The sequence below is a fragment of the Pinus tabuliformis genome, chromosome 9 (assembly GCF_031772625.1).
Source record: "Pinus tabuliformis cultivar Carrire ecotype Pingquan chromosome 9, CPIR1, whole genome shotgun sequence".
Taxonomy (NCBI): Eukaryota; Viridiplantae; Streptophyta; class Pinopsida; order Pinales; family Pinaceae; genus Pinus; species Pinus tabuliformis.
Genome location: NC_142307.1, coordinates 298,913,324 through 298,938,191, shown reverse-complemented (window position 1 = coordinate 298,938,191; position 24,868 = coordinate 298,913,324). Strand labels below are relative to the sequence as shown.

Sequence of the window (24,868 nt, the reverse complement as noted above, 5' to 3'; positions counted from 1 at the left end):
AAGTTCTGCCAATTCATGATGGATTTCTGCATATAAGCTAGAGGGTAGAATTGTCTTTTGATTGCAGTAATGAAATCATCCTAAGAAATTGAGATCCTACCGTGTTTTTTAATCTCCTCTTGGGTCTTTGATTCCCACCATACTAGTGTTGCACCCTCCATTCTCAAGGAAGCTAACTGAATCTTAATGTCATCCTCTTCAAGTTTTTGGATCCTTCAATAGACCTCCGATTGACGAATCCAATTATCAACCTTCTCCATTCACTTCACCATTATACATGGGCAACTCAAATTTAACATCAAGTTTAAAAAAGGTGATTTACCGGTTCCTTTTGAAGTATGATGATGAGTATGAGTAAGTGTTGTGTTAGTAGAAGAGGGTGAAGATGTTTGTGAAGAGGAAGGTGAAGAATATGGTGGAGAGGATGGAGGTTTGTCTCCATTTCAATTACGTCCTTTTCCATTACCTCCTTCTGAAGAGCCTTCTCCTTTGGGAGGAAAGGAACTTTCCCCTTGCAACCTGGTATTCCTCTCTTCATAAAGGACCCTCACCAGCTTTGTCATATCAAAGAAAGCCTTTCTGAAGGTCTTCTCATCTTTTGTCATGTTTGTAGGTTCTCCTTCATGAGACATGACCTATGGAGTCTCAACTGCAACTCGAGGCTGAAGTGGTGTTGGAGATTGTGGAAACCTTGCTCTCCTTCCCCTTGACCCAACTTCAAGGCTTCCAACCAGCTTTCCTTCTGCGCTTTTGAGTTTTAACCTTGTAAGCATGATATAAACTTTCAAACAATTAAATACTTCTTTCATAAAGCAAACCTAGAGCTCTAATACCAAATTGATCTGATTTAGAATATTAGATTGCAGTGCTAAGATCCTCCTCAGATTAAAAACAAAATTCTTTCATTGTGCTTAAGGATTCGTGATTTTTTTACAAGTGAAATGATGAGTTTTTAATGTTAATTTTATGAGTAATTTAACATAAGTAAGAGACTGAAAAACAACATAAACATGTACAGAACATCATCAAAAACACATTACAACATGAGCATGATAAAGGAGTTCACCCCTCCTGGGATACATCTCCTTGGTCCAGCTTCCAATGGCTTGGGCCTCTCTATTATGCTCAAAAGTGTAAAAAGATGTGTTTACAATGCTCAAATGCTTCTGAAACTTGCTCCAATGAGTCTAGAATGTCAAAAAATGGCCATCTAGCCTCTTTTTTACATCCAATTTGGTGAAAAACTGCCTTAGTTATGACTTCTGTCAGTATTTCCACAATTTCCTCCTCCAAATCTAGCTATCTGCCAGTTAAATTCATTATCTATAGCTCATTATGGAAGTTCCACCAAAATTGGCAGCCCCCCCAAATTCTCTGCATGTCTCGCGATTAAGGCCAAGTGGTCACACAGTGGTTAGGTTCGGTGGTTAAGGCGACGGTTCTGGTAGCTCCATCACAAATCGAAATTGGTGAGAACCGACGATCTTATGGTATGTGAACACGGCGGGGTGATGTGAGATTGCGATACGACAGACCTGACGAAACTATTAATTGTAACTCATAAACTTATCACATCCAAGATCCTTTCATAATTCGCAATCAGTAGAGTATCGGTGGTCTTATATATGCGGGACTCTATTTTCTACGGTGTGCGATTGCGATTATCGCATCACAACCCTTCCCTGCTCGGGGCCGATTCTTTAATGCCTTTCCGCCTGCCCTATTCCGATGTGTGATTGCGATTATTGCATCACAGGCTGGCTTGTTACGGGGCCAATTTTTAACGCCAAGCCACCTATGACATCTGATTTGCGAAATGCAGGGGCCAATGGTGGCTTGCCACTTGGAACTTCCCCATTCGTTGAAGAGCCCTACCACATCATCTTTTCTTGCCATTTGTCCAAGTCAAACCTGAACTTTGACTTGCTCTAACGTCTTTATATGAGTTCAGATTCAAGTGTCGTTCACACCATTGGAATCAGAATGACGAGCTCTTCAATCTGAAGCCAAGTTTATCAAGATTTTGACACTTTGAGTTTTGAACCTAATTTTGCGCACCTGATCATACATTTTGGGGCATCTATTATAGCTCAAAAAGCCACCCCCTATGGTCAAGTGAGAAGGGAACATCACCTGCCACATCAAAGTGTCAAAATTGCTTTGTCAATTGCTCCAAAAAGTAGGAGTTGAAGGCTTCAACGCCCCCCTACATTTGTGGTCGAGAAACACTAGGGCTAACAATGCCATGTGAACACTAGCCTAAAAAAACAATAGGATAACAACAGCCAAGTGCCACTGAGTTGGAAAAACAGAGCACGTGATAAAGTTTGATCAAGTCAAGTTTGATCAGCTAGAGATGATAAGGATGAAAGGACCAAAGATAGTTAAGAAAGTGTCTACATTCAATGTGATCACTCTTGGAGGAAACAAATAAATTCAAGCTCTCCATAGAACATAAAGGAGAAAAAAACTAGAAATGTTGAAATGATTTTAGGAGATTAACCTATAGGCTCTTCAGCGATAAGCTAGTACAATGGGTCCAATGGACGATAACTGTTGGTGAGGAGTAGATCGCAGGTAAAGTCTACAAAGAGAATGTTCGTGTACAACAAAAATGGTATAATAAAAAGTTTCAATATTTCCCCCCATTCTCTCATGTATTTAGTTGATATTTACATGATTATTTTGAATATATTTATATGCATGTACTAATCATTATTGACGGGAATAATGGTTTGTTGGTTTCTCTATTGTGTGTAGGTATTAAAGAGTAGGGATAGGAGCTAAGCTCTCTGGGAGATATCCCTCAAGCTGGTTGCACCAATCATAGTCATATACTCATGATAGGAAAGGTATGACCCTCCATTTCTTTTATGATTTCTATTTTGCATGCTTGGGATTGGTTTGAGTTGTGTTGTACTGTGCTTTATTTCCACACCCTCCATCTAGGTAGGCCTTGAGAAGTTCTACTGGATATAAAGTAACTCACTATTGTGAGTGAAATTTATCCTTAAACAAGATTCTCCTACTCCCATGAACCATTTTAGTGTGGATCCCTTTAAACTAGATGGAAATAAATGGAGTTTTTGTGCATCATTAGTTTATCCATATGTGCGCCATTAGTTTATCCATATGTGTGCCATAAAATATCGAATTCAATAAAGAAAGCATCAAGGTTTTTATTTGGCATATCATAGAAATTCAAAAGAATAGGAGGTATATTCTTCATTTTTACATTATTCCCAAAGATTGTAGGTGTATCTAGGATAGAAAATTAAAAAAAAAACCTCATCTTCATGATATTCATGGTCTAATTCTTGAAAATTTAAATCATAGTAAAAGATAAATTTTAATTTATTAAATTATAAATATAAGAATATTACAATTTCAACTACAAGTGGGATACAATATTTTTTCAAATCTATACACCAAAACACTAGAAATGTGATGAGAAATTAATCCACACCATTGTCAATTATCTAGTCAAATATTAGTAATTAAATTTGGGTTTTTTTTAACTATCAAATACTTGGAATTTTAAAGTTTGCATATCATTATTGATATTTACATAAAATTTAAAATTTTTAGTTTTAAGGTTGTATTGAGCTTTAAGCTGGATCAAGCTCCTAACCTGGGGTTACATAGGAGCTAGGATGGGGCATTCGAGCATCCTTTTTTTTTTACCAAAACACGCTTTCATTTTGCGTGTAATCCAACTCCATGCTTTCACCCATAAAGTATGCATATTACTGATCAAATTGTTGGTGCTTCACGTGTAACCCAACTGCATGCGCTCACCCATAAAGTATATATTTCTTATCAAGTTATTGGTGCTCTTATCTTAAATCACAATATTATTTAGAACTATTTTTATGATTTATGATTATTTCCTAACCCAACTCCATGCTTTCACCCATAAAATATAAATATTTCTTATCAAGTTGTTGGTGCTCTTATCTTAAATCACAATATTATTTAAAGCTATTTTTATGATCTCATGGTTATTTCCTTAAAACAACTACACCGAAGAAAGTGATCTTACTTTAGATTAATAATATCTAAAATCTATTATTTTAGTAAACTCCATATCCGTCATACTATGACCAAGAACCCACCTAGCAACACAATTATGACAAACATACATTTAATATATGATTAATATGACCAAGAACCCACCTAGCAACACAATTAGGACAAACATACATTTAATATATGATTAATGCTAATTTTATTACTTTCATAAAAATGATAATTCCACATGACAAAAGCAAACACCACCGCTGTTTTCTTTGATTACATTTGCTGTGCGTTATTATGCTTATCGCAAAAAACAATTTAGTTTTAAAAAAGGAATCTCATAAATTTTTGTTTTTGATTTAGTTTTAAGAAAGAAATCTCATAAATTTTCATTTTTTGAAATTCATGTGTGCAGAATGCCCCACCTACTCGGCAATATAAATAGATAAATCTCGTACACTTTCATTTAAAGTTAAAGTTCGAATTCGCAGAAATCGCAGATACTTTCACTTTAAATTGCAATTCCCATCAACTTTAGCGATCTGCGGTGGAGAATGCGGAATGCCCCTCGGCAATGTAAATTCGGAATTGTATTTGAGTGATTGCAGAACGTTTTTCCTTTTCCAAAAAATGAATCGCATGAACTTTCGCTTTAAAGAAGTAATTCGCCATAATCTTTAGCAAATGTCGAATGCTACTTCACTGAGTCCACATACCTGCTCCATGTTCCATTTTTTTTTGCACCAAGACAATAGGTGAACCACATGGTGAGGAAGATGGTCGGATGATCCCTTTATTCAATAACACTTGAATTTTATTCTTAATTTCTGCGCTTTTCATCATTGACATCCTATACATGTCAATGTTAGGAAAAGGACAATCTTGCTACAACTGTATCTCATGTTGAATTCCTCTCTTGGGAGGTAATTCCTTTGGTTCCTGAAACATCTCATTATATTGGTTAACTACGTCAACCAATTCAGATTTCAAATTCGAATCACAACCTTTAAAAGCTTCATTATCAACATCATCCTTGGGTTTGATCATTAGAAGTACAAAATTCTTGCTCGAATTCACTAGTGTTTTCATCTGCCCTGCATTTACAAGAGAAAGATTTATTTTCTTGCTATGAGCTCTGGCAATATATTCTACTTCACCTTTGAATAAATTATATTTTTTTCATGTTTATGGAAGATAACTTTTCTGTCATAAAGCTACGGGCTGCCCAAAACTATGCCACAAATATCTAACGACACAATGTCAAGCTCCACTTCATCTATGAAATTTACAGTGATAGCGAATCTCAGTTTACACTTTCTAGTAATCTGCGATTGCGCATTTTCACACACCCATCCTATTGGATATGGTTTATGATGTGGAATGGTTTCCAAGTTTAAACATTTGACAATGTATTTAGAGATAAGATTGGCTTGAGAGCCACTATCAAAAGGCATATAAATCTTGTCGTGTTTCGATATCACCCTTATGTGAAAAAGTTCTATTCTCCTCTTTTCCTTTGGAGTTTCATTTTGTGAGTTTGAAGAACTAGTGCTAGCAATGGGTTCTTTTTGTTTTATTCGCATGGCTATGATTTTAGTTTCATCGCCCGAATCAGATTCCAAATCCTGTTGAGTGGTTGCAGTTGTTTTTTGTTTCCCCTTATTGTTGTTTTTCTTGGGTCTCATTTCAGGATGAAATTTCCAACAATGAGCTTCATCATGACCCTCTCTCGAACAATGTTTGCATGTAATTTTCTCTCCTTCTTTTTTGATAGACTCATTTTTCTTTGCCTTCCCTTTAAAAGCCTTTTCATTTCCTTTACTCTTAAATGGATTTTTACTACCTTTTTTTGGGGTGTTTTTTCCTCTTGTCTCAAGATGAGTAGCTTACACACACACACATCATCTAGATTATTGGGATTAAACATTAAGATAATATGCCTGAGGTCACTGTGTAAACCCATTATGTACTTCAACAATGTGCTGGTGATTGAAAATCTACACCTAACATCAAAGAACTTTTTCTGAATTCTTACGTGTAAACTTGCACATTTTGACCTTTAAGCTGTCTAAAGTTCTGCCAATTCATGATGGCTTTCTGCATATAAGCTAGAGGGTAGAATTGTCTTTTGATTGCAGCAATGAAATCATTCCAAGAAATTGAAATCTTATCGTGTTTTTAATCTCCTTTTGGGTCTTTGATTCCCACCATACTAGTGTTGCACCCTCCATTCTCAAGGAAGCTAACTGAATCTTAATGTCATCCTCTTCAAGGTTTTGGATCTTGCAATAGACCTCCAACTGACGAATCCAATTATCAAGCTTCTCTCCATTCACTTCGCCATTATACATGGGCAACTCAAATTTAACATCAAGTTTAAAAAAAAGTGATTTATTAGTTCCTTTTGAAGTATGATGATGAGTATGAGTAGGTGTTGTGTTAGTAGAAGAGGGTGAAGATGTTTGTGAAAAAGAAGATGAAGAATATTGTGGAGAGGGTGGAGGTTTGTCTTCATTTAGATTACCTCATTTTCCATTACCTCCTTCTGAAGAGCCTTCTCCTTTGGGAGGAAAGGAACTTTCCCCTTGCAACCTGGTATTCCTCTCTTCATAAAGGACCTTCACCATCTTTGTCATATCAAAGAAAGCCTTTCTGAAGGTCTTATCATCTTCTGTCATGTTTGTAGGTTCTCCTTCATGAGACCTGACCTTTGGAGTCTCAACTGCAACTCAAGGCTGAATTGGTGTTGGAGAATGTGGAAACCTTTCTCTCCTTCCCCTTGACCCAACTTCAAGGCTTCCAACTAGATTCCCTTCTGCGCTTTTGAGTTTTAACCTTGTAAGCATGATAAAAACTTGCAAACAATTAAATCCTTCTATCACAAAGCAAACCTAGAGCTCTGATACGAAATTGATGTGATTTGGAATATTAGATTGCAGTGCTAAGATCCTCCTCATATTAGAGACAAAATTCTTTCATTGTGCTTAAGAATTCATGATTTTTTACAAGTGAAATGATGTGTTTTTTTATGTTAATTTTATGAGTAATTTAACATAAATAAGAGACTAAAGAACAACATAAACATGTACAGAACATCATCAAAAAAACATTACAACAGGAACATGATAAAGGAGTTCACCCCTCCTGGGATACATCTCCTTGGTCCAGTGTCCAATGGCTTGGGCCTCTCTATTATGCTCAAAAGTGTAAAAAGATGTGTTTACAATGCTCAAATGCTTCTGAAACTTGCTCCAATGAGTCCAAAATGTCAAAAAATGGCCATCTAGCCTCTTTTTTGCATCCAATTTGGTGAAAAACTACCTTAGTTATGACTTCTGTCAGTGTTTCCACAATTTCCTCCTCCAAATATAGCTAACTGCCAGTTAAATTCATTATTTGGAGCTAATTATGGCAGTTCTACCAAAATTGGCAGTCCTCTCAACTTCCCCGCCTATCTCGCGTTTAAGGCCAAGTGGTCACACAGTGGTTAGGTTCGGCGGTTAAAGCGATGGTTCCGGTAGCTCCATTGCAAATCGAAATTGGTGAGAACTGGCGGTCTTATGGTCTGTGAATGCGGCGGGGTGACGTATGATTGCGATACGGCAAACTAGATGAAACTATTAACTGTAACTCATAAACTTATCACATCCAAGATCCTTTCACAATTCACAATCAGTAGAGTATCGGTGGTCTTATATATGCGGGACCCTATTTTTTACGGTGTGCGATTGCGATTATTGCATCACAACCCTTCCCTGCTCGGGGCCGATTCTTTAATACCTTTCCACCTGCCCTATTGCGATGTGCGATTGTGATTATCGCATCGCACCCTGGCTTGTTCCGGGGCCAATTTTTAACGCCAACCCACCTGCAACATGCGATTTGCGAAATGCGGGGGCCAGTGGCGACCTACCACTTGGCGCTTCCCCATTTGCTGAAGAGCCCTACCACATCATCTTTTCCTGCCATTTGTCTAAGTCAAACCTGAACTTTGACTTGCTTTAACGTCTTTATACGAGTTTGGATTCAAGTGTCGTTCACACCGTTGAAATCAAAATGACGAGCTCTTCAATCTGAAGCTAAGTTTATCAAGATTTTGACACTTCGAGTTTTGAGCCTAATTTTGAGTACCTGATCATACATTTTGGGGCATCTAATAGAGCTCAAAAAGCCACCCCCTATGGTCAAGTGAGAAGGGAACATCACTTGCTACATCAGAGTGTCAAAATTGCTTTGTCAATTGCTCCAAAAAGTAGGAGTTGAAGGCTTCAATGCCCCCCTACATTTGTGGTCAAGAAACACTAGGGCTAACAATGCCATGTGCACACTAGCCTAAAAAAACAATAGGATAACAACACCCCAGTGCCACTGAGTTTGAAAAACAGAGCACGGGATAAAGTTTGACCAGGTCAAGTTTGATCAGCTAGAGATGACAAGGATGAAAGGAGCAAAGATGGTTAAGAAAGTGTCTACATTCAATGTGATCACTCTTGGAGGAAACGAATAAATTCAAGCTCTCCATAGATCATAAAGGAGAAAAAAACTAGAAATGTTGGAATGATTTTAGGAGATTAACCTACTCTTCGGCGATAAGCTAGTACAATGGGTCCAATGGACGGTAACTATTGGTGAGGAGTAGATCACAGGTAATCTACAAAGAGAATGTTCATGTACAACAAAAATGGTATAATACAAAGTTTCAATATTTTCCCATTCTCTCATGTATTTAATTGATATTTACATGATTATTTTGAATATATTTATATGCATGTACTAATCATTATTGAAGGGAATAATGGTTTGTTGGTTTCTCTATTGTGTGTAGGTATTAAAGAGTAGGGATAGGAGCTAAGCTCTCTGGGAGATATCCTTCAAGCAAGTTGCACCAATCATAGTCTTGTACTCATGATAGGAAAGGTATGACCGTCCATTTCTTTTATGATTTCTATTTTGCATGCTTGGGATTGGTTTGAGTTGTGTTGTACTGTGCTTTATTTCCACACCCTCCATCTAGGTAGGCCTTGAGAAGTTCTACTGGATATAAAGTAACTCACTATTGTGAGTTAAATTTATCCTTAAACAAGATTCTCCTACTCCCATGAACCATTTTAGTGTGGATCCCTTTAAACTAGATGGAAATAAATGAAGTTTTTGTGCATCATTAGTTTATCCATATGTGCGCCATTAGTTTATCCATATGTGTGCCATAAAATATCGAATTTAGTAAAGAAAGCATCAAGGTTTTGATTTGGCATACCATAGAAATTCAAAAGAATAGGAGGTATATTCTTCATTTTTACATTATTCCCAAAGATTATAGGTGTAACTAGGATAGAAAATTAAAAAAAACCTCATCTTCATGATATTCATGATCTAATTCTTAAAAATTTAAATCATAGTAAAAGATAAATTTTAATTATTAAATTATAAATATAAGAATATTACAATTTCAATTACAAGTGGGATAGAATATTTTTTCAAATCTATATACCAAAACACTAATCCACACCATTGTAAATTATTTGAATAAATTATCTATTCAAATATTAGTAATTAAATTTGGTTTGGGCAAGGACGGCGTCTGGACTGTCTCATTGGCAACCGCGGGAGATCCACTGAACGACACAAAAAATGGAAGGTACCTTTTAATTTCCTCTTTCAAGGCCTTCAACAAGACTTTTCAATGTTTGTTACTTCTGCTTCTCACCAGATTATCAAGGGGGATCCTACCGAACAGGAATTGGAGATCGCACAAGAGTCCAGAGAAGGACAACCCCTCTCTAATGATGAAGCGTGGAAGTTGTTCAGAAATACAGCTTTCAAAGACAACCCTGCTCCTCCTATGGATATAGAGGAGTGTGCTAAAAATATTGCAGGCGAGTGTAATGGCTTTGGTTTGGCCATAAACTTAGTCGCCGCAGCAATGAGGGGAAAAAGCAGAGTAGATGAATGGGAGACTTCTTTATTTTCCATTAAAAATGCAGGTTCTTCTTCTTCTGCAAATACTCTGAATGCTCGCATTGAACCACAATCCTATCCACTATTAAGATGGTGTTATGATGCATTGCCCAATTCAGACATCAAGAATTGCTTCCTCTATTGTGCCATGTATGCGAAAGATGAAGAAATTGAAGTGCAGGAATTAGTGCAGATGTGGGTTGCAGAGGGTCTTGTGAGAAGCAAACAGGGGAACCATTTAATGGACATGGCCATTGGGCTCAGCTACGTGAACCTTCTTGTAGATCGTTGCTTCTTCCAAATTGCCACCTCTGACCAGCGTACCATGAATGCTTGGGTGAATCCAGAGCATCAATGGATAGGAGTTCACCATGTTGTTCGTGAGATGGCAATACATATTGGCGAGAAGGAGGAGAATTGTTTATTCAAGGCAGATCAAGGGCTGCAAAATTTTCCCGCGATTCACAATGAGGATTGCAAAAGGATATCCCTTCTCAAAAATGATATTAAAAATCTCCCCACCGAGTTCCCATGTCCAAAACTGGTGAGTCTCATGCTATCCAATAATCAAATTGAAGAGCTTCCACCAGGATTCCTAGCTACTCTCACGTCTCTGAAGGTTCTCCATCTGCGCAGCAAATACACAGGGAGCATAATAAAGTCAATCCCTGGGAATAGGGAATACTGGCGGGTTTTCCCTGTTAGAGATATTGGTTCTCTCTGGGTTACAGAAGTTAGAAAGCATTGGGGGAGCATCGAATAACGGTGTATGGAATGAAAGTACGCTACCCAGGCTGCGTCTGCTGTCTATACGTGCATGTCGAAAGTTGAACAGACTTCCTGCGGGGATGGACAAGTTACCCAATTTGGCTACAATATTGGGGCAGAAAGACTGGTGGCAACAAATTGATGGTGACATGAAAATACGGCTTCAAAAATTCTATAAAGAAAGAGCAGTGTAATGTTTATTAATTAATTTTTTTTTGATAACTTTACCACCAATTTTTTTAATCATTGTTATCCAGGTCCTGGTAAAACAAGTATTTATCACTGTAAAGATGATTTAATTGAATTAAAGTATCGCTCAAATGTATTCCACGCTAATAGATTTATTTACTGGAACAACGTTTCAGGATTTTCATTGAACTATTTTGATGAAGGCTTTCTCTATTTCGTAGAATATTTTGTAAATACAGCGGTGGCATTAGAGAATTTGAGAGGATGGTGACATGAAAATACACTTTCAAGATTATGTAATTTTTATTTGTGGTTAATTTAACCATTTAAATAATTTATGCTTTTTTAAAACATGTCTAAACAAAAATGGTAAAACAATTATATTTCTACACTTATAAACTTATAGAATGGAAGAAAGTTTTGTGTATATATATTTACAAATTTTTATAGTATTTGGTACTATTTGTCGTTATAATTTATATGTTTGTATTATTTGTTTTTATAGTTGTAATTTATATGTTTCATATAAAATGTTAAAAAATGTATTGAAAGAAAATTATAATTAAACTTTATAAATTGTATTTAATTTTGATGGAAGATATGCAGTTCTACTCATTGAAAATTGGGTACATATATGGGTTTTATAGCTATGTACCCACGTATTACTTTTAAAATATCAAAAAATAAAATAATATGTTATTTTTCGGGAGGGGTTCACGGGTTTGACTAAATATGCTATTTTTCGGGAGGGGTTCACGAGTTTGACTTAGAGCTGACTTAAAGGAGACTGTAGCACAACTAAATTAACTAGTTTTAGGTGGTATATATCCACACCTTGGGTAGGCCTAAAAGAAATAAGAGAAGGGATATCGACACTATACCCATTTTTTCCCCATATTAAGTCTAATTTTCTCGTGCCTCCTGCACTCCCAATGTCTATGGAAACCTCAATTTCCTTTGTAGAGATGTTCATCATCTTTATAGAATCTCCTTGCATTTGTTAGAGAGGTTTTCTTTGTGGCTCAAGTTGGACGGATCCGAAGGAAGGCTTCGTCAGTTATTTGGCTTGGATCAGGTTGTACCTTTCCTATACCTATTATTGTCAATCAATAAAGAAGCTCATGTATTATTCTTGATATGTTATTGTCTCATAAATAGTAATTTGTATGCTTACATATGATGATCTAACATATCCTTTATGTATGCACATTGAATTATCTATCATGTATATTTTTTTGTGAATTGACTTGCAGGCTTGCTCATTTTGGTGAAAGCAGAGGGTTCGGAGCCTACAGGAACATCATCAAACGTAGGACCCCCAAGTATGTTTCCAAATCTACATTTATTAATTCACATGTTTGACATGCTTGCTTGACTGCTCTTTGTTGATTATCTTGTTATGCTATGTTGAGGTTGTCAATCCTTACCTTAGGTAACTTTTCCCGCCAATAGGTGGCATACCTCGGTAGAATATGTTGAGACTTATCACTGCCAATCATTCTAAAGAAGGTGCCATCTAGTGAGGCAAACCAATATGTTCATTCTAACACTGCTCCCCTTGTCTCTCAAGACATGCAAGGTGGTTCTTCCTCAAAGATCATCTTGTATAGTGGAATGAGGAAGTGATTAATCATTTTTTCCATTACTCCTTTGTAGTTGCACTCTGAAAGTAGCTTGTGGTAAATGTGCACGACAATTTCTCTTGGTGACCAGGTCTAATTCATGCCATTAAATGAATTTTAGTCACATATTGCATCCAATAAGTACGCAGACATGTAGAATTGGGTTTTCTTACCCTTGGGAGGGTTCTTAGCATTATCCACGTGAATTCTCAACTGTTGAGCCAGCAAATCCAACCAATTGAATAGTTTTCCTTCATTCACAACGTGATTAAGAAATAAGTCCAAACCTTTCGAAAATGTCTTAGTACTAATTTGGCCATGGATTCGATAACATAAGACTACCAGGTACTGATAATCCTCCCTAAGAGATTTGGTCTTGTAAGTGTTGCTCGATATCTGACAGAATTTAGAATGCTCTTTTACCTGGCCCTTGGCAAAAACCTTTATGCTCAGGTAGTTGGTGATCGCATAAAAGTGGGAATCCATGTGCGATTATGGCTATGAAAAATGATACATAAGCTGGTAATCAGGTGGAAGGAAAGAGGCAAGCCTTTGTCCAATGGCATTGCTAAGAGTAATGGTCTTAGAATCTGTATAGGATATTATTGAGCTGACAATGTCTACACATGGAAAAGTTGGGTACCAACATGCAATCTTGTGTAATCCTGACCTTTGGACATTGGTTCACACCTATCGGTCCTCAAGATCTTCTTTCAAGATTTTTGTTGAGAATGCCTCATTCACCTTCTTCCATTTAATGTCCGACTCTCTCTATAAACAGATGAGTGTCTGAGAAAACTGACAAGCTTACTCGAGTATTGTCAACTGCCTCCCTAGTGTTGCTTTATGTAATGTCCTTTGAGATAGATCTCTTGGGAGCCATAGTGAAAGTAACTAATCAAGAGAAGTTCTCAACAAATACAATTCCTGTAGGAGAAAAATGCACTCATGGAAAACATAAATTAGCTTAAACAAAATGACTCACAAAGCAAGATCAAGGCAACAACCAGAATACTGATAGGCAAAACTACACAATTCTCGAACTGAGGGAAAAGACTGGCCTCATGAACTACACATTGTGCAGTATTAGCAATTAGGGTAGAGGCTTAAGGCTTGAGATTGTGTAATGTGCAGTCTCACCCTAGGCAAACTAAGGGAGAGACTACACATTGCATATTCTTAGTGGCCAAGGATGAGGCTTGAGCCCTGGAACTACTCAATGCACAATTGGTCAATCGAGGGACTCCGTATCATTAAGGGAATTTTGAGGTCTAAAATGGGCCTTCTAAGGAAATTATAAAATAATAGTGGAAATAAAAAAGTAAGATTAGATTACATCATCAAATTTTAGAGAGAAAAAAAGAAAAAAAACTATTTTTTTTTTTTTCAATTCATATATTAAACTTATCTCCCTATCGATTTACTCAAATTTCGAGCAGAAACACTCATTGGATGTAGAATTTGATTCCTCATCCAAGGAGTATCCATGTTCCATACTTTCGATGGACCCTACTACACGAAAAATGAGAAATACATGAAAAACATTATTGCAATCACGTTTTTCATCTATTTCTCATTTTTCGTGTAGCAGGGTTCATCAAAAGTATGCAACATGGGTACTCCTTGGATGAGGAATTAAATTTTTCTTTCAAAAAGTACTCCCGCTCTAAATTTTAGTAAAAAATTAGGGAGATAAGTTGAAAATACGAGTTTAAAAAGTAGTTTTATTATTTTATTATTTTTTAATCTTGTTACTTTTTTTACTCCAAAAATGGTGAATCATCTCCCATGGTTGACATCATCATTTTGAATCATATTGGTTCTTATAAAGTTTATTTTGGTTGTACATTTTTCTTAGAAGGCCCATTTTAGACCTCAAAATTCCCCTAATGTACACAGTCTGAGAGGCCAAGCACGAGGCTTGAGACTTGAAGTTGCGCAATGCACAGTTAAACATGGCAATTGCTAGCCAAGTAAAGGGAAGATTTGCCCGGGAAGAGGATGGGAAAGTTACAGATCTGAGTGATAGTTCAAGTAAGAGTGCAGATTTGGAAAGGAAAGATAAATTAGTGAAAATCAAGTGTAGAAGACCAACATGCAAAAGGGAAAACAAACAAGCACATGGAGTCGCCAAAATGAAAACCACTGATGGGTAAAAATCATGAAGCTAATGCGACACTTGTAAAAAGCAAACAACAAACTAAACCAACACTTATACAAGCTAATATAAATTAAAATTCTAGCAATTATGAGAAGAAACAAGAAAAACAACATTCCCAAGAGCGAAACGACAAAAAGTAATAGAAAAAGCGACAAAATATGACAAAAGTAAAACTCACTTGAAAAAGCACCACAAACTCCACTGAAGGTTCCTTGATCTACTTGGGAAGGCTAGAGCTCTAATACTGAATGTGAAAATGAGCTCTAGGGGTCTCTATTATATAGATCAAGGTGGGTTAGGGTTTATGATGTGCATGCTTAAAATCAAGGAAAGAGCGACACTTTGCGGAAAGTAAAAAATAACAACTTGTGACAATCTTTGGGAAACTAATTATCCACTCCCTATTTTTTAGGGATTTCTTTTTTCTTTTTTCTGTTTTGGGAAATTGGTCATTCACATTGCCAAGAAAGATTGCACAATTACCAACCACAAGGGACTGGCCAACTCCTTGGCTTAGTGAATTACATAGTTTTTGAGTGTAGGGCAAGATTTTGTGCAATTTGTGTGCTCAAGGTTAGCCTGCCTCTAAGGATTGTGTAGATTCTGAGCTTAAGTCTGACTTGCCTCTCTGGATTGTGTAATTTAGATCCTCAAGGTTGGCATACCTTCCAAGATTGAGCAATTTCTGAAGGGAAGACCGACAAAGCTCCAAAGTCAAGGCATGAGATAGCTTGTGATTGAAAAGGTTCAAATCGGGATCAAGATAAGAAATTGCAAGCCTTGGATGGAATGATAAGTATTTAACATAACATGAATACTTGACGACAGTGAATGGTAAGCTCCTGTGGACAGAATGGAGGCTCCAAAATATAGACATGGGAAAATTTTTGGAGGGTGGTTGTAGTAGCTACAACAAGAACAAATAAAAGGGTTCACTACCATAAGGTTTCAATTTCATTAAAACAGGGCGAAAATGGTTGAGGTGGGTTTGCATGTTTTGATGGACTCTCGTGAATCACATCAATAGTAACTATATCTCCAACCCGAGGACTAATTTTATCCCCTTCAACCTAAGTATGGTCTAAGTCCTCCGTTTCCAGAGCTATCCTACGTCTCCTAGGTGGTGGACCTTCCTCTTCAGGAGAAAGGTTGGTTAGCCATGGTGAATATATTTAATTAATTAAGACATCCCTGTGTAAAAATAAACTCAGACGAGACAATAGACACTAAAAAATATAAGGATTCAAGCACACACAAACTAAGAGAGAGAAAGGGAACTTCTTGTTGTTGGAACTTAGTTTATCAAGGAACAAGTCGGAAGTAAAGATGTGGTTCTTTTAGAGCTAGAAAATTTCTTAATGGTTATTTTAGAGCCACCACAAGTGCCCTTATTAGCCGTGGGATACCTCCTTGGAGATTTGAGTGAGTTTTACCAACATCTACCTAGGGTATAGCAAGGACACTAACTCGTTGTCACCCACGTAAGAAACCTAGGATTATGGCCACTAAGGCTACCACATATAGAAACCCAACTTGGGGAAACAATTGTTAGCTGAGTCTACACAAAAGAGTAGGGAAACTAAGCTCGAAACCTCTTTTGAGTTTGCTCAAAGTGATTCATATGCCTCTCAGGTACGTCTCCAAGTAATACATGAAGAACAATACCAACAAGACCAAATAAAGTGGGGTAAATCACTTCACTAGACTCGATGTGACCTCGTGATTAACCCTTGTGTGAGAAGGGATTCCCAGGAAATGTGCAACTGCAAATTGATTTTCTCTCCCTACCTCAAGATATTAAAGTTTGTTTTTGTGGTCTTGGAGAATTTAACTCACTCCCCTAATCCAAGACCCTAGCCTAAGCTACTACTAATGAAAAGTAATATATAAAATCAATTTTATCAATTATTTATTTAAGAGGAGTGACATTGAATTGATATGGTGTGTAAAGACTCAAGACCCAAACCTAGTACAAACTATATTAGAATACATTTTTTTTCTTTTTCATTTGATGAAAGCTATATATAAAAGGGAAGAGAGTCATTTTCCTTTTCAAAAGAATGGCAACAAACTCACACACTCTAAATTTTCACTCTTGAACTTCTCTAAACTCATAACATAAATTGATCCAAAGAACAACTCAAGAGAAACAAAAAAGGGGTGCAAACAAAAACCAAGAAGGAACATCAAGCACTCAAAATCGCAAAGTTGGAAATACATATAAAAATATCAACCAAAAATATTTTATCACATGAAAAAGGATAGAAAAAAGAAGTGCAAAGAAAGTTTTAGGATTGTATTTCAATGGAGATAGAAAAATCATGTAGCAACAATTATCTACAAAGGTAAAAAAAAAAAAAAACAAACCCTAGTTCAAGGCCAAGACATGAGAAATTGGAAAGAAAGGATCAATTTTAATAATATGATCACATGAATGTATTAGAAAGACATAACCATACCTCTCAGATATGATTTTACACAATTGCAACAAATAAATGAAAAAAGTGCTAATGGAAACATTTAAATTAAAAAATTGGAAAACCAATTAGATTCAAAGCAAAGAGAACGTTTTTGAAATAGATCTGATAAATATTTGAATCTACATAGGTAGAAAAGAACATATTTTGGATCTATCACAAAGACTAGAGGGAAAATCACTCAAAAAACTCAATTTTTGCATCTAGACTCAAGTTTCCTATACGAAACTAGTGTTTCTAGATGTAGGTTGCCAGTTGAAAACTCATATTTTCAAGGCATATCATATACTTGCATTTATGAATCAAATGCATAAAAATATACCTTTTAATAATAAGGCCTCATCTCCCACCTTCAATCCCAACTCCTTCTCAATTATGGTATCACACCACTCAGATAGTATAGCAAAGATCTCTTATAAGTTTCAACTAACTCTTTCCCTCTCAACCTAATTAGATTATAAAGGAGTTTTTCCTTCTCCAAAAGAATATACCTGGAAACCTAGGGGTTTGATAAGTTAGGAAGCTTCTAAAATTATTTCCCCTTAGCCAACTAAGGAACAAGTAGATCGAGTTGAATTCCTCAAGGATGACATAGTCTAGAAGTCTTGTCCAGATGCAAGTTGTGTAAGAGAAGCCCATGCTTAAGGACAAAAGTTTTACACTGGAAACTGGAGTTTATATGTAGGTTGTCAAAGTGAAACTAGCGTTTCTGTTGTGACATGGGAAAAATCAAGAGAAAAAGGCATTCATCTTGGTTAACAAGCCAAAGGTCTCCCTCATTGACTCAATGTGGGTGAAATAGGCTATAACAATATTCATCATCAAGTGTCCAACATCCATTATAAGTGGGTGGCCTCATTAATGAAATGTGGGTGTCATATCAATGTCCCCTAAAGAACCATGTACAAGTATGATGTCATCAAGCACAACTCAAGGAATCGAGTGAGATCAATCAATCATGTATATAGGAGTCAATGAAATATAAGAAGTCAAAAATATTTAATGCATAATGCACATAAGTAAATCACAATAGGTATATTCTTCAAACTTTTCATTAGACTACGACCTTGTACAAGTTTTCATATTTTGGTATGTGAGGGTTATCAACTACCCTTATTAAGTTCTTCCAAAGCCCATGGGAAAGAAACAATTCCTAAGCTGGCCCTTCAATCAACAGGTGAATGTGATAAGTGATATGGTCAAGGGTGGAGTTAATAAGTGGCATCGTAGACTTATGCATGGGTTATGCAACACCATCATCTATTACCCCTTTGTTGAGGGGGTGCTTACATAACTTGAGTTTCCCTTCCCTTAACACTACTTTTTCCACCCTTAATCTTTTTCTTTGCTTTGTTTATCTTGTTTGATAGGATTCATTGATTTAATTTAACTTATTTTTAGAATGGATAGTTCATTGCTCATAAGGATTGGTATATTGTTCTAATTCCTTTTTATTTTGATAAATCGCGACGTTCACAGGTTTCACATGATGGCCACATGAGGGGGTAAAGTTTAATTTATCTTGGATTTTAATTGTAATTCATCCCCTTCCATTTTCTTGCATTTTGACATTTGGCATATTTTCTTAATTCCTTTCTTTATTCCACTACATCAACCTATGGGAATTTGCAAGCCCCTATTCTCATCAGATGAGACAAGCATGGAACTAGTATGAGTGACTAAAAAAAATTGACTCAAAAGAAAGTAGAATGAAGAAAGGGGATTCATGAAAGGTGTTAAGTATGGAATGCCATGGTCATACTATCTCAATCTATGCCTCCTATTCATGCCCTTCTTGGAAAATAAAAGAAAAACCCATAGTGGTCACACTTGACTAAAAGGATAAGATAACCACCAAGGTGAAACAAGGCAACACGTATAGCTTCCAAGAATCATGACTCATTATGCGATTTCAACTTATGATGCTTGCTTAAATTCCTAATATATTAAATGAAAAAACTCCATATAAACAATGACTAATGTACCTTATTTGTGTTGAGCTGCCACCTTCGGATGGGCATGTTGATCAAGTGGATGAGTTAAGCAAATAAGGCAATAAGAGGTATTTGTGATGCTATTGTGTGTGAAGGATGTTGGTTATCGTGTTTGTAAATGAGTATCATAAAAGGAGGATCTCCATTGGGTGGCTAAGAATTTGCATCATTGGAGAAGTTGATTTCCTCTAAGGTTACCCATGTATATAGATGGGTAGAATTGACTAAGATAAAAGTATGCTGCTCATATTTTTCTAGTTCTCAATGTTGATAATATGTACGAGGTTAGTGTCATAAAGAACCTTGTGAATGAATGCTACTATAATCAATCCCTTAATTAGTTATTGATAGATGTGTAGTGTGGCAAACTTTACTAGTTGATGTGAGTTACTTGTCTCATACATATGTGGCATATTGGCATGTAGACATCATGGAAAGCTTCAATGAAACACCCATTATTTTGTGTTGCATCTATGATCTTCTTCCTTAAATTACCTTTTAAGGAATTAGGTGATTAATTGATATTGTATGTTGCATGATATAGAAAACACTTACAACATTAGCAATATTTTTTGGGTGTTCTTCATTAGAATTTCTTCTAAGGATATGGGTGCTTTTATTTGATGTTGTATGTTGCATGATACACAAAACTCTAATTACATTAACAATAACTTTCTTGTATAAGGTATCCTTATTTCTTGTCAAATTATTAGTGTTCTTATCATAAATTGAAATATTATTTAGAGTTACTTTTATGATTTTATGGCTACTCACTTAAAACAACTATGACAAGGCAAAGTGATTTTACTTCATATTAATAACAACTATTAAATGACAAACCCATATGTATTTGGCAACGCAATTATTGTAAACATACATTTAATATATAATTAATGCTAATATAATTTGGTTCTCGTTATCACAAACAAGATAAACATAACCATTACTCATTGGATTGCTTTTTATCCTTCCTCTTTTCTAAAATCCATAAATTCAATTTTTTAACAACTTCACATACTAAAAAAATTACAAATACTTATTATTAATATTAACTTGAAATACTATGAAATTAACTTTTAATAATAATTTGAATTACTATGAAATTAATTTTTAATAATATATTGAAATACTATGAAATTAACTTTTAAATTAAACAACTTCACATAGAGTTTAAAAAATTGAAAAATACTTGCAAATAACTTTAAACCTTTAACTTCCATAAAAACGAAAATTTCCCAAATTTTTCCACACACATAGTAACCCCACCCCTCTTTTATTTTATTACTTTCATAAAAATAATAATTCCAAAGAACAAAAGCAAACACCACCGCTGTTTTCTTTGATTACATTTCCTTTGTGTTATCATGTTTATTCTGTGCTTTATCACAAACAAACAATTTGGTTTTAAAAAACACTCTCATAAATTTTCGTTTTTGAAATTCATGTGTGCAGAATGCTCCACCTGCCCGGCAATATAAATAGATGAATCGCAATATAAATAGATGAATCGCGAACACTCTCATTTAAAGTTAAAGTTCGAATTCGCAGAACAATTTTCCTTTAAAAAAGAAATCGCAGATACTTTCACTTTAAATTGGAATTCCCATCAACTTTAGCAATCTGCGGTGGAGAATGCGGAATGCCCCACGGCAATGTAAATTCGGAATTCTATTTGAGTGATTGCAGAATATGCCCCTCCTCACACATCAGGTTACACTTCCTTCGCAGAACGTGTTTCCTTTTCCAAAAAAGGAATCTCATGAACTTTCGCTTTAAAGAAGGAATTCGCCATAAACTTTAGCCATCTGTGCTGCCGAATGTGGAATCCCTTACCTGTGCGGCAATGAATATGGAATCCCCTCCCTGTGCGGCAATGCAAATGCTGAATGCTATTTAACTCATTGCTCCTTCCTCTTCCTCCCTCCCTCTCAATCACAACTGCGTTTTGGCCCTCTCGCGCACTCCTTGCACTTCTCCCTCTCCTCTGCTCTGCTTTTCTCTTCTGTGAGGCCGCAAGAATGTTAAAAAAGCCATGGATAGTATTACCAAAAACAACGTTTTCAGTGTTGAGCCACTCATTTGATTGCTAAAAGAAGTAATTCAGGAAGAGGAATGCCGTGAAATCTGCAAGCTAATTTGATCCATCTTCTGCCTTATATTAACATCTTCCTCCAAGATCAATTGCTTGAAGCGGTCCGTGAGACCCTTAAGGTGTGGCTTCAAGTGCTGCATAATTGCTTCACACAAGCCAAAAGTATACTCCGTCGCCCCAATTCACGACAACGGTGTCTCGATTGTTTCAGCAACAACCCTAAGAAAGTGTTGGAACAAATCGAAAATTGGAGAGTACATTTTAATTACCTCTTTCATGGCCTTGAAAGTGACTTTTTAGTAATTGTTAGAGGTCGCGAAGTTGTTATCGCTCCAGTCATTGCTCCAATTCTTCTGTTGACTACGTGGGGCTTGACTCAGGTTCAGCAGTGAGTTTACCCAAGCAAATCCTGGTACTACTGGCGCTTTCGGCAACAGTGCACGGAGCGCAGACTGAGGTCTCACCCAAAGTAGTATGGGAGGGTATTGGAACCAAGTTTCCGCACCTTGAGGATGTCTAATATGGGCGATAGGTATGTGATTAAACCTTCGTGCTTATTAGATTACGCGCACCAGCGGGTTCCTTGCATCCTGTGGAATTGCCTTCGCGCAAATCCAGCAGCGGTGCGACCCTGTTAATTACCCAAGTCTTCCTTAGTTAGGTTATGTTCGTTAATTACTTAGAAAGTTTTCATACATAAACATACATACAAGTGTGCGCATATAGATAAACAGATACCATTAATGCTGAACATCAAAATATAGATCTATGAAACAGATGCACAATATGTCGAATCAACTTAGCTTTATTAATGATCCTTTTCAAGTTCAGTTCAATACAGACCCGACTCTGCCCTGTGCACTCAGTTGCAGGGGTCCGTGCACTCAGTTGCAGACTCTACTAGGCCTCTACGCACTCAGCTGCAGAGCCTTTACCTACTACTATGACCCAATACCTTCAGATCCACTTCTATCCTCTAACCATGCCTTTGCATCTATCTATTATTTTTCCAAAAAAACTCAGAACTGTCTTTACACTTAGAGCCTCGCTCTATTTATACAATCCCATGGTCCGCGGACCATGGGTAGGCTGACACAATTTACATTCAATTTCATTATTTTAGGGTGGACAACCCTATGACTCATCCTAAACTTTCGCGCTCCGCGCCTGCATTTCGCGGAGTCTTTACATTACGTTGACCAAAACTCGGGCTTTAAGCCCCAAAAACATGCTATGGGGGGATCCGCTGCCCAATAGGCCCCCAACACAATCATCGTGACTCGTCCCGAGTCATAGTGCGACGATCTTGGCATGAAGCCCTTCCAACTGTTCTTGAGTTGCGCGAAGGTCTGCAACACATTGTTCTGCCGTCTCCCTGTCTGAGAGCATGCAATACTTTCATTTGTGTGAGCTTTCCTTCGATGGCAGCGATGATGAGGAAGGCCTCATCAATCCAAGGCTGGACGCGTGCTTTAAGTACTGCCTCTTTTTGGCGCGTTGCATCCACTTGCTCCTTCAATGCCTTCGCCTATTGTAGCCTCGCGAGCCACTGAGTCAGGATTACTGTCTGCGCCGTCTTGCGCACACTATCATATTGCATTTGAAGCTCCTACGCCTCTGTTTCCAACCGCTGTATGGTGGGGTCCTCCTGTAAGGCTGTGAGGACCCCGAAGGATTCTTCCAACAAAGTGGTACAGCTTTGCACTGCCTGTTCAATTTCTTCCAGCCCTTTTTGGACATCGCCAGCGCGCTGTTCTCGAACTTCCGGGGGCGTGGATGACTGTGCCTTTAATCGCAGTTCAACAATTTGTAGGTTGAGGTCTAGCTGGATCCTCGTAGCTTCCTCCTTTGCCTCACGGAATCCACTGGCTAATTTGTGGATCCGCATTCCTATTGATAGGTCTGTCGCAATTTCCAGTCCTGGAGTGCGGCGACATGCTTCCTCTACGCCCTGCTCCAACTGTTGGTTTTGCGCCACTTCTTCATCACGTTGTAGGCTAAGTTGCTCGATGCTGATTTGTTGTTCACTTAGCATTTGCACTGGGCATCCTTCCCTAGCGCGGAGTTCTGCTGTCGCTCCATCCTGCAGCTGGTATAACATATCCTACGGAAGGGAAGCAAGTTTAGGCCGAGTCCCTTGATCCGTCTTACCGTGGCTTTATCCTCCATGTTGTCCGCTGTCAGTGCTCCTTCTGGCAGCGCGACGGTGTTGGCCATTTTGGTCTGCAACAACTGCTCTGTTGCCGATGTTCCCGCGGCACCATAGACAACTACCGTTCCCTCTTGTGGGAGTCGCAACTAAAGTCCTTACAGTTGTGCCTTGAGTGCCCCCAACACATTCCGCTACTCCGACATTGCCTCCTGCGGCCCTTCCTTAGTGACCTCGCGAACGGTGTCGCCGATGTCATATAGGTCACCCTCTATTAGTGTAATAGGTTCCTCATCCAATTTGGAAGCCTTCGTCTTCTTCCGGGGCCTTGTCTGTTCCGTACAGTGCGGCCGTTTCAGCTGTGTCGATGACGTGTTTAGGTCCGCGCCTTCTACCGTGTCGTCTGTCCCCTGTCTTATGGTTAGGTCCGAGCCTCTTCCCTTTTGCATCGTGGTTGCCCCAGTTGCCGGTGCTGCTGCTGCTTTTTCTGCAGCCTTGGTCTACTCCGTGGCGGCCTTCGCTGCCTCGCGGGAAGCCCTTGCCCCCTCGGCAAACTGCTCGTTCCGCTTCTGTTGTGCCAATAGCTTGGTGAAATCCTTCTGTCTTTGAATCGCCATCTCATCGCGCGTTGCTAGATATGGGGCACGCCATTTAGGTGGCCATGAGTTGAGCACCACGAAAACAGCATCATCAATCGCGATGAAGGGGAGTTTGGTCCATTTCTGCTCCAGATCCTTTCGCGCCCTAATATACACATTGTGCATATCTACCTTAAAGTCTGCAAAGCTCCACAGACTGTCGTATACCGTGGGGGATAGGCGTGGCCGTTTGTTGATCCACATCCGTACGCTCGCCTCCATGAGTATCCAAAAGATCTTGGTCTCATAGATCCACGTGGCATCCCTTGTTGCCCATAGCGACGCGTATTTCGCTGCCTCTGGCAAGTCCTGGTCAAGAGGAGGAAACTAACTGTCCTCAGGCAATTCCCCTGCAACCAATAAGATGGATAAGAGCAACCACGCATAGTGGAAGGTCTTACCCTGCTCCTAGGCCTCCTTGCAGTTTGTCAGGAACTCCTCGCAGAGGAACTGTGCCTAGTTGAACTGTACCCCCTCGGCGCATTGTTTGGCCAACACGATGACCGTTGCTGGTACCTCGTTGTTGCGACATTTTCTCATCACTTTTCCTACCAGCAGTTGGGTGGCTACGCGCACTCCTTTGTCTTGAATGCTAGTAATGATGTAGCCCCTTTGCTTTTTCTCCAACTTGTATTTCTTCTTCATGGCCTCTGCAAGCGCCGAGTCTCTGCTTTTCCCTGCTATTTCTGCGGGATCCCTTCCCATACAACGAAGCTGAGAAATCCTATGAATAAGCTCTGTCATGATGGGAATAAGCTCCTCCAGCCACAAGTGCCCATCATGTATTAAGCAAAGTAGTTGCC

At 37.9% G+C, this 24,868-nt stretch overlaps 1 protein-coding gene across 1 annotated transcript; it reads left to right on the top strand.

Annotated features, from left to right (window-relative positions):
• The first annotated feature begins 9,700 nt into the window (after positions 1 to 9,700).
• Positions 9,701 to 10,738, top strand: LOC149148392 (disease resistance protein UNI-like). Its single transcript, XM_089442164.1, has one exon. It carries the CDS (start codon positions 9,701 to 9,703, stop codon positions 10,736 to 10,738), a length of 1,038 nt encoding a protein of 345 aa, XP_089298290.1.
• The last annotated feature ends 14,130 nt before the right edge of the window (positions 10,739 to 24,868 follow it).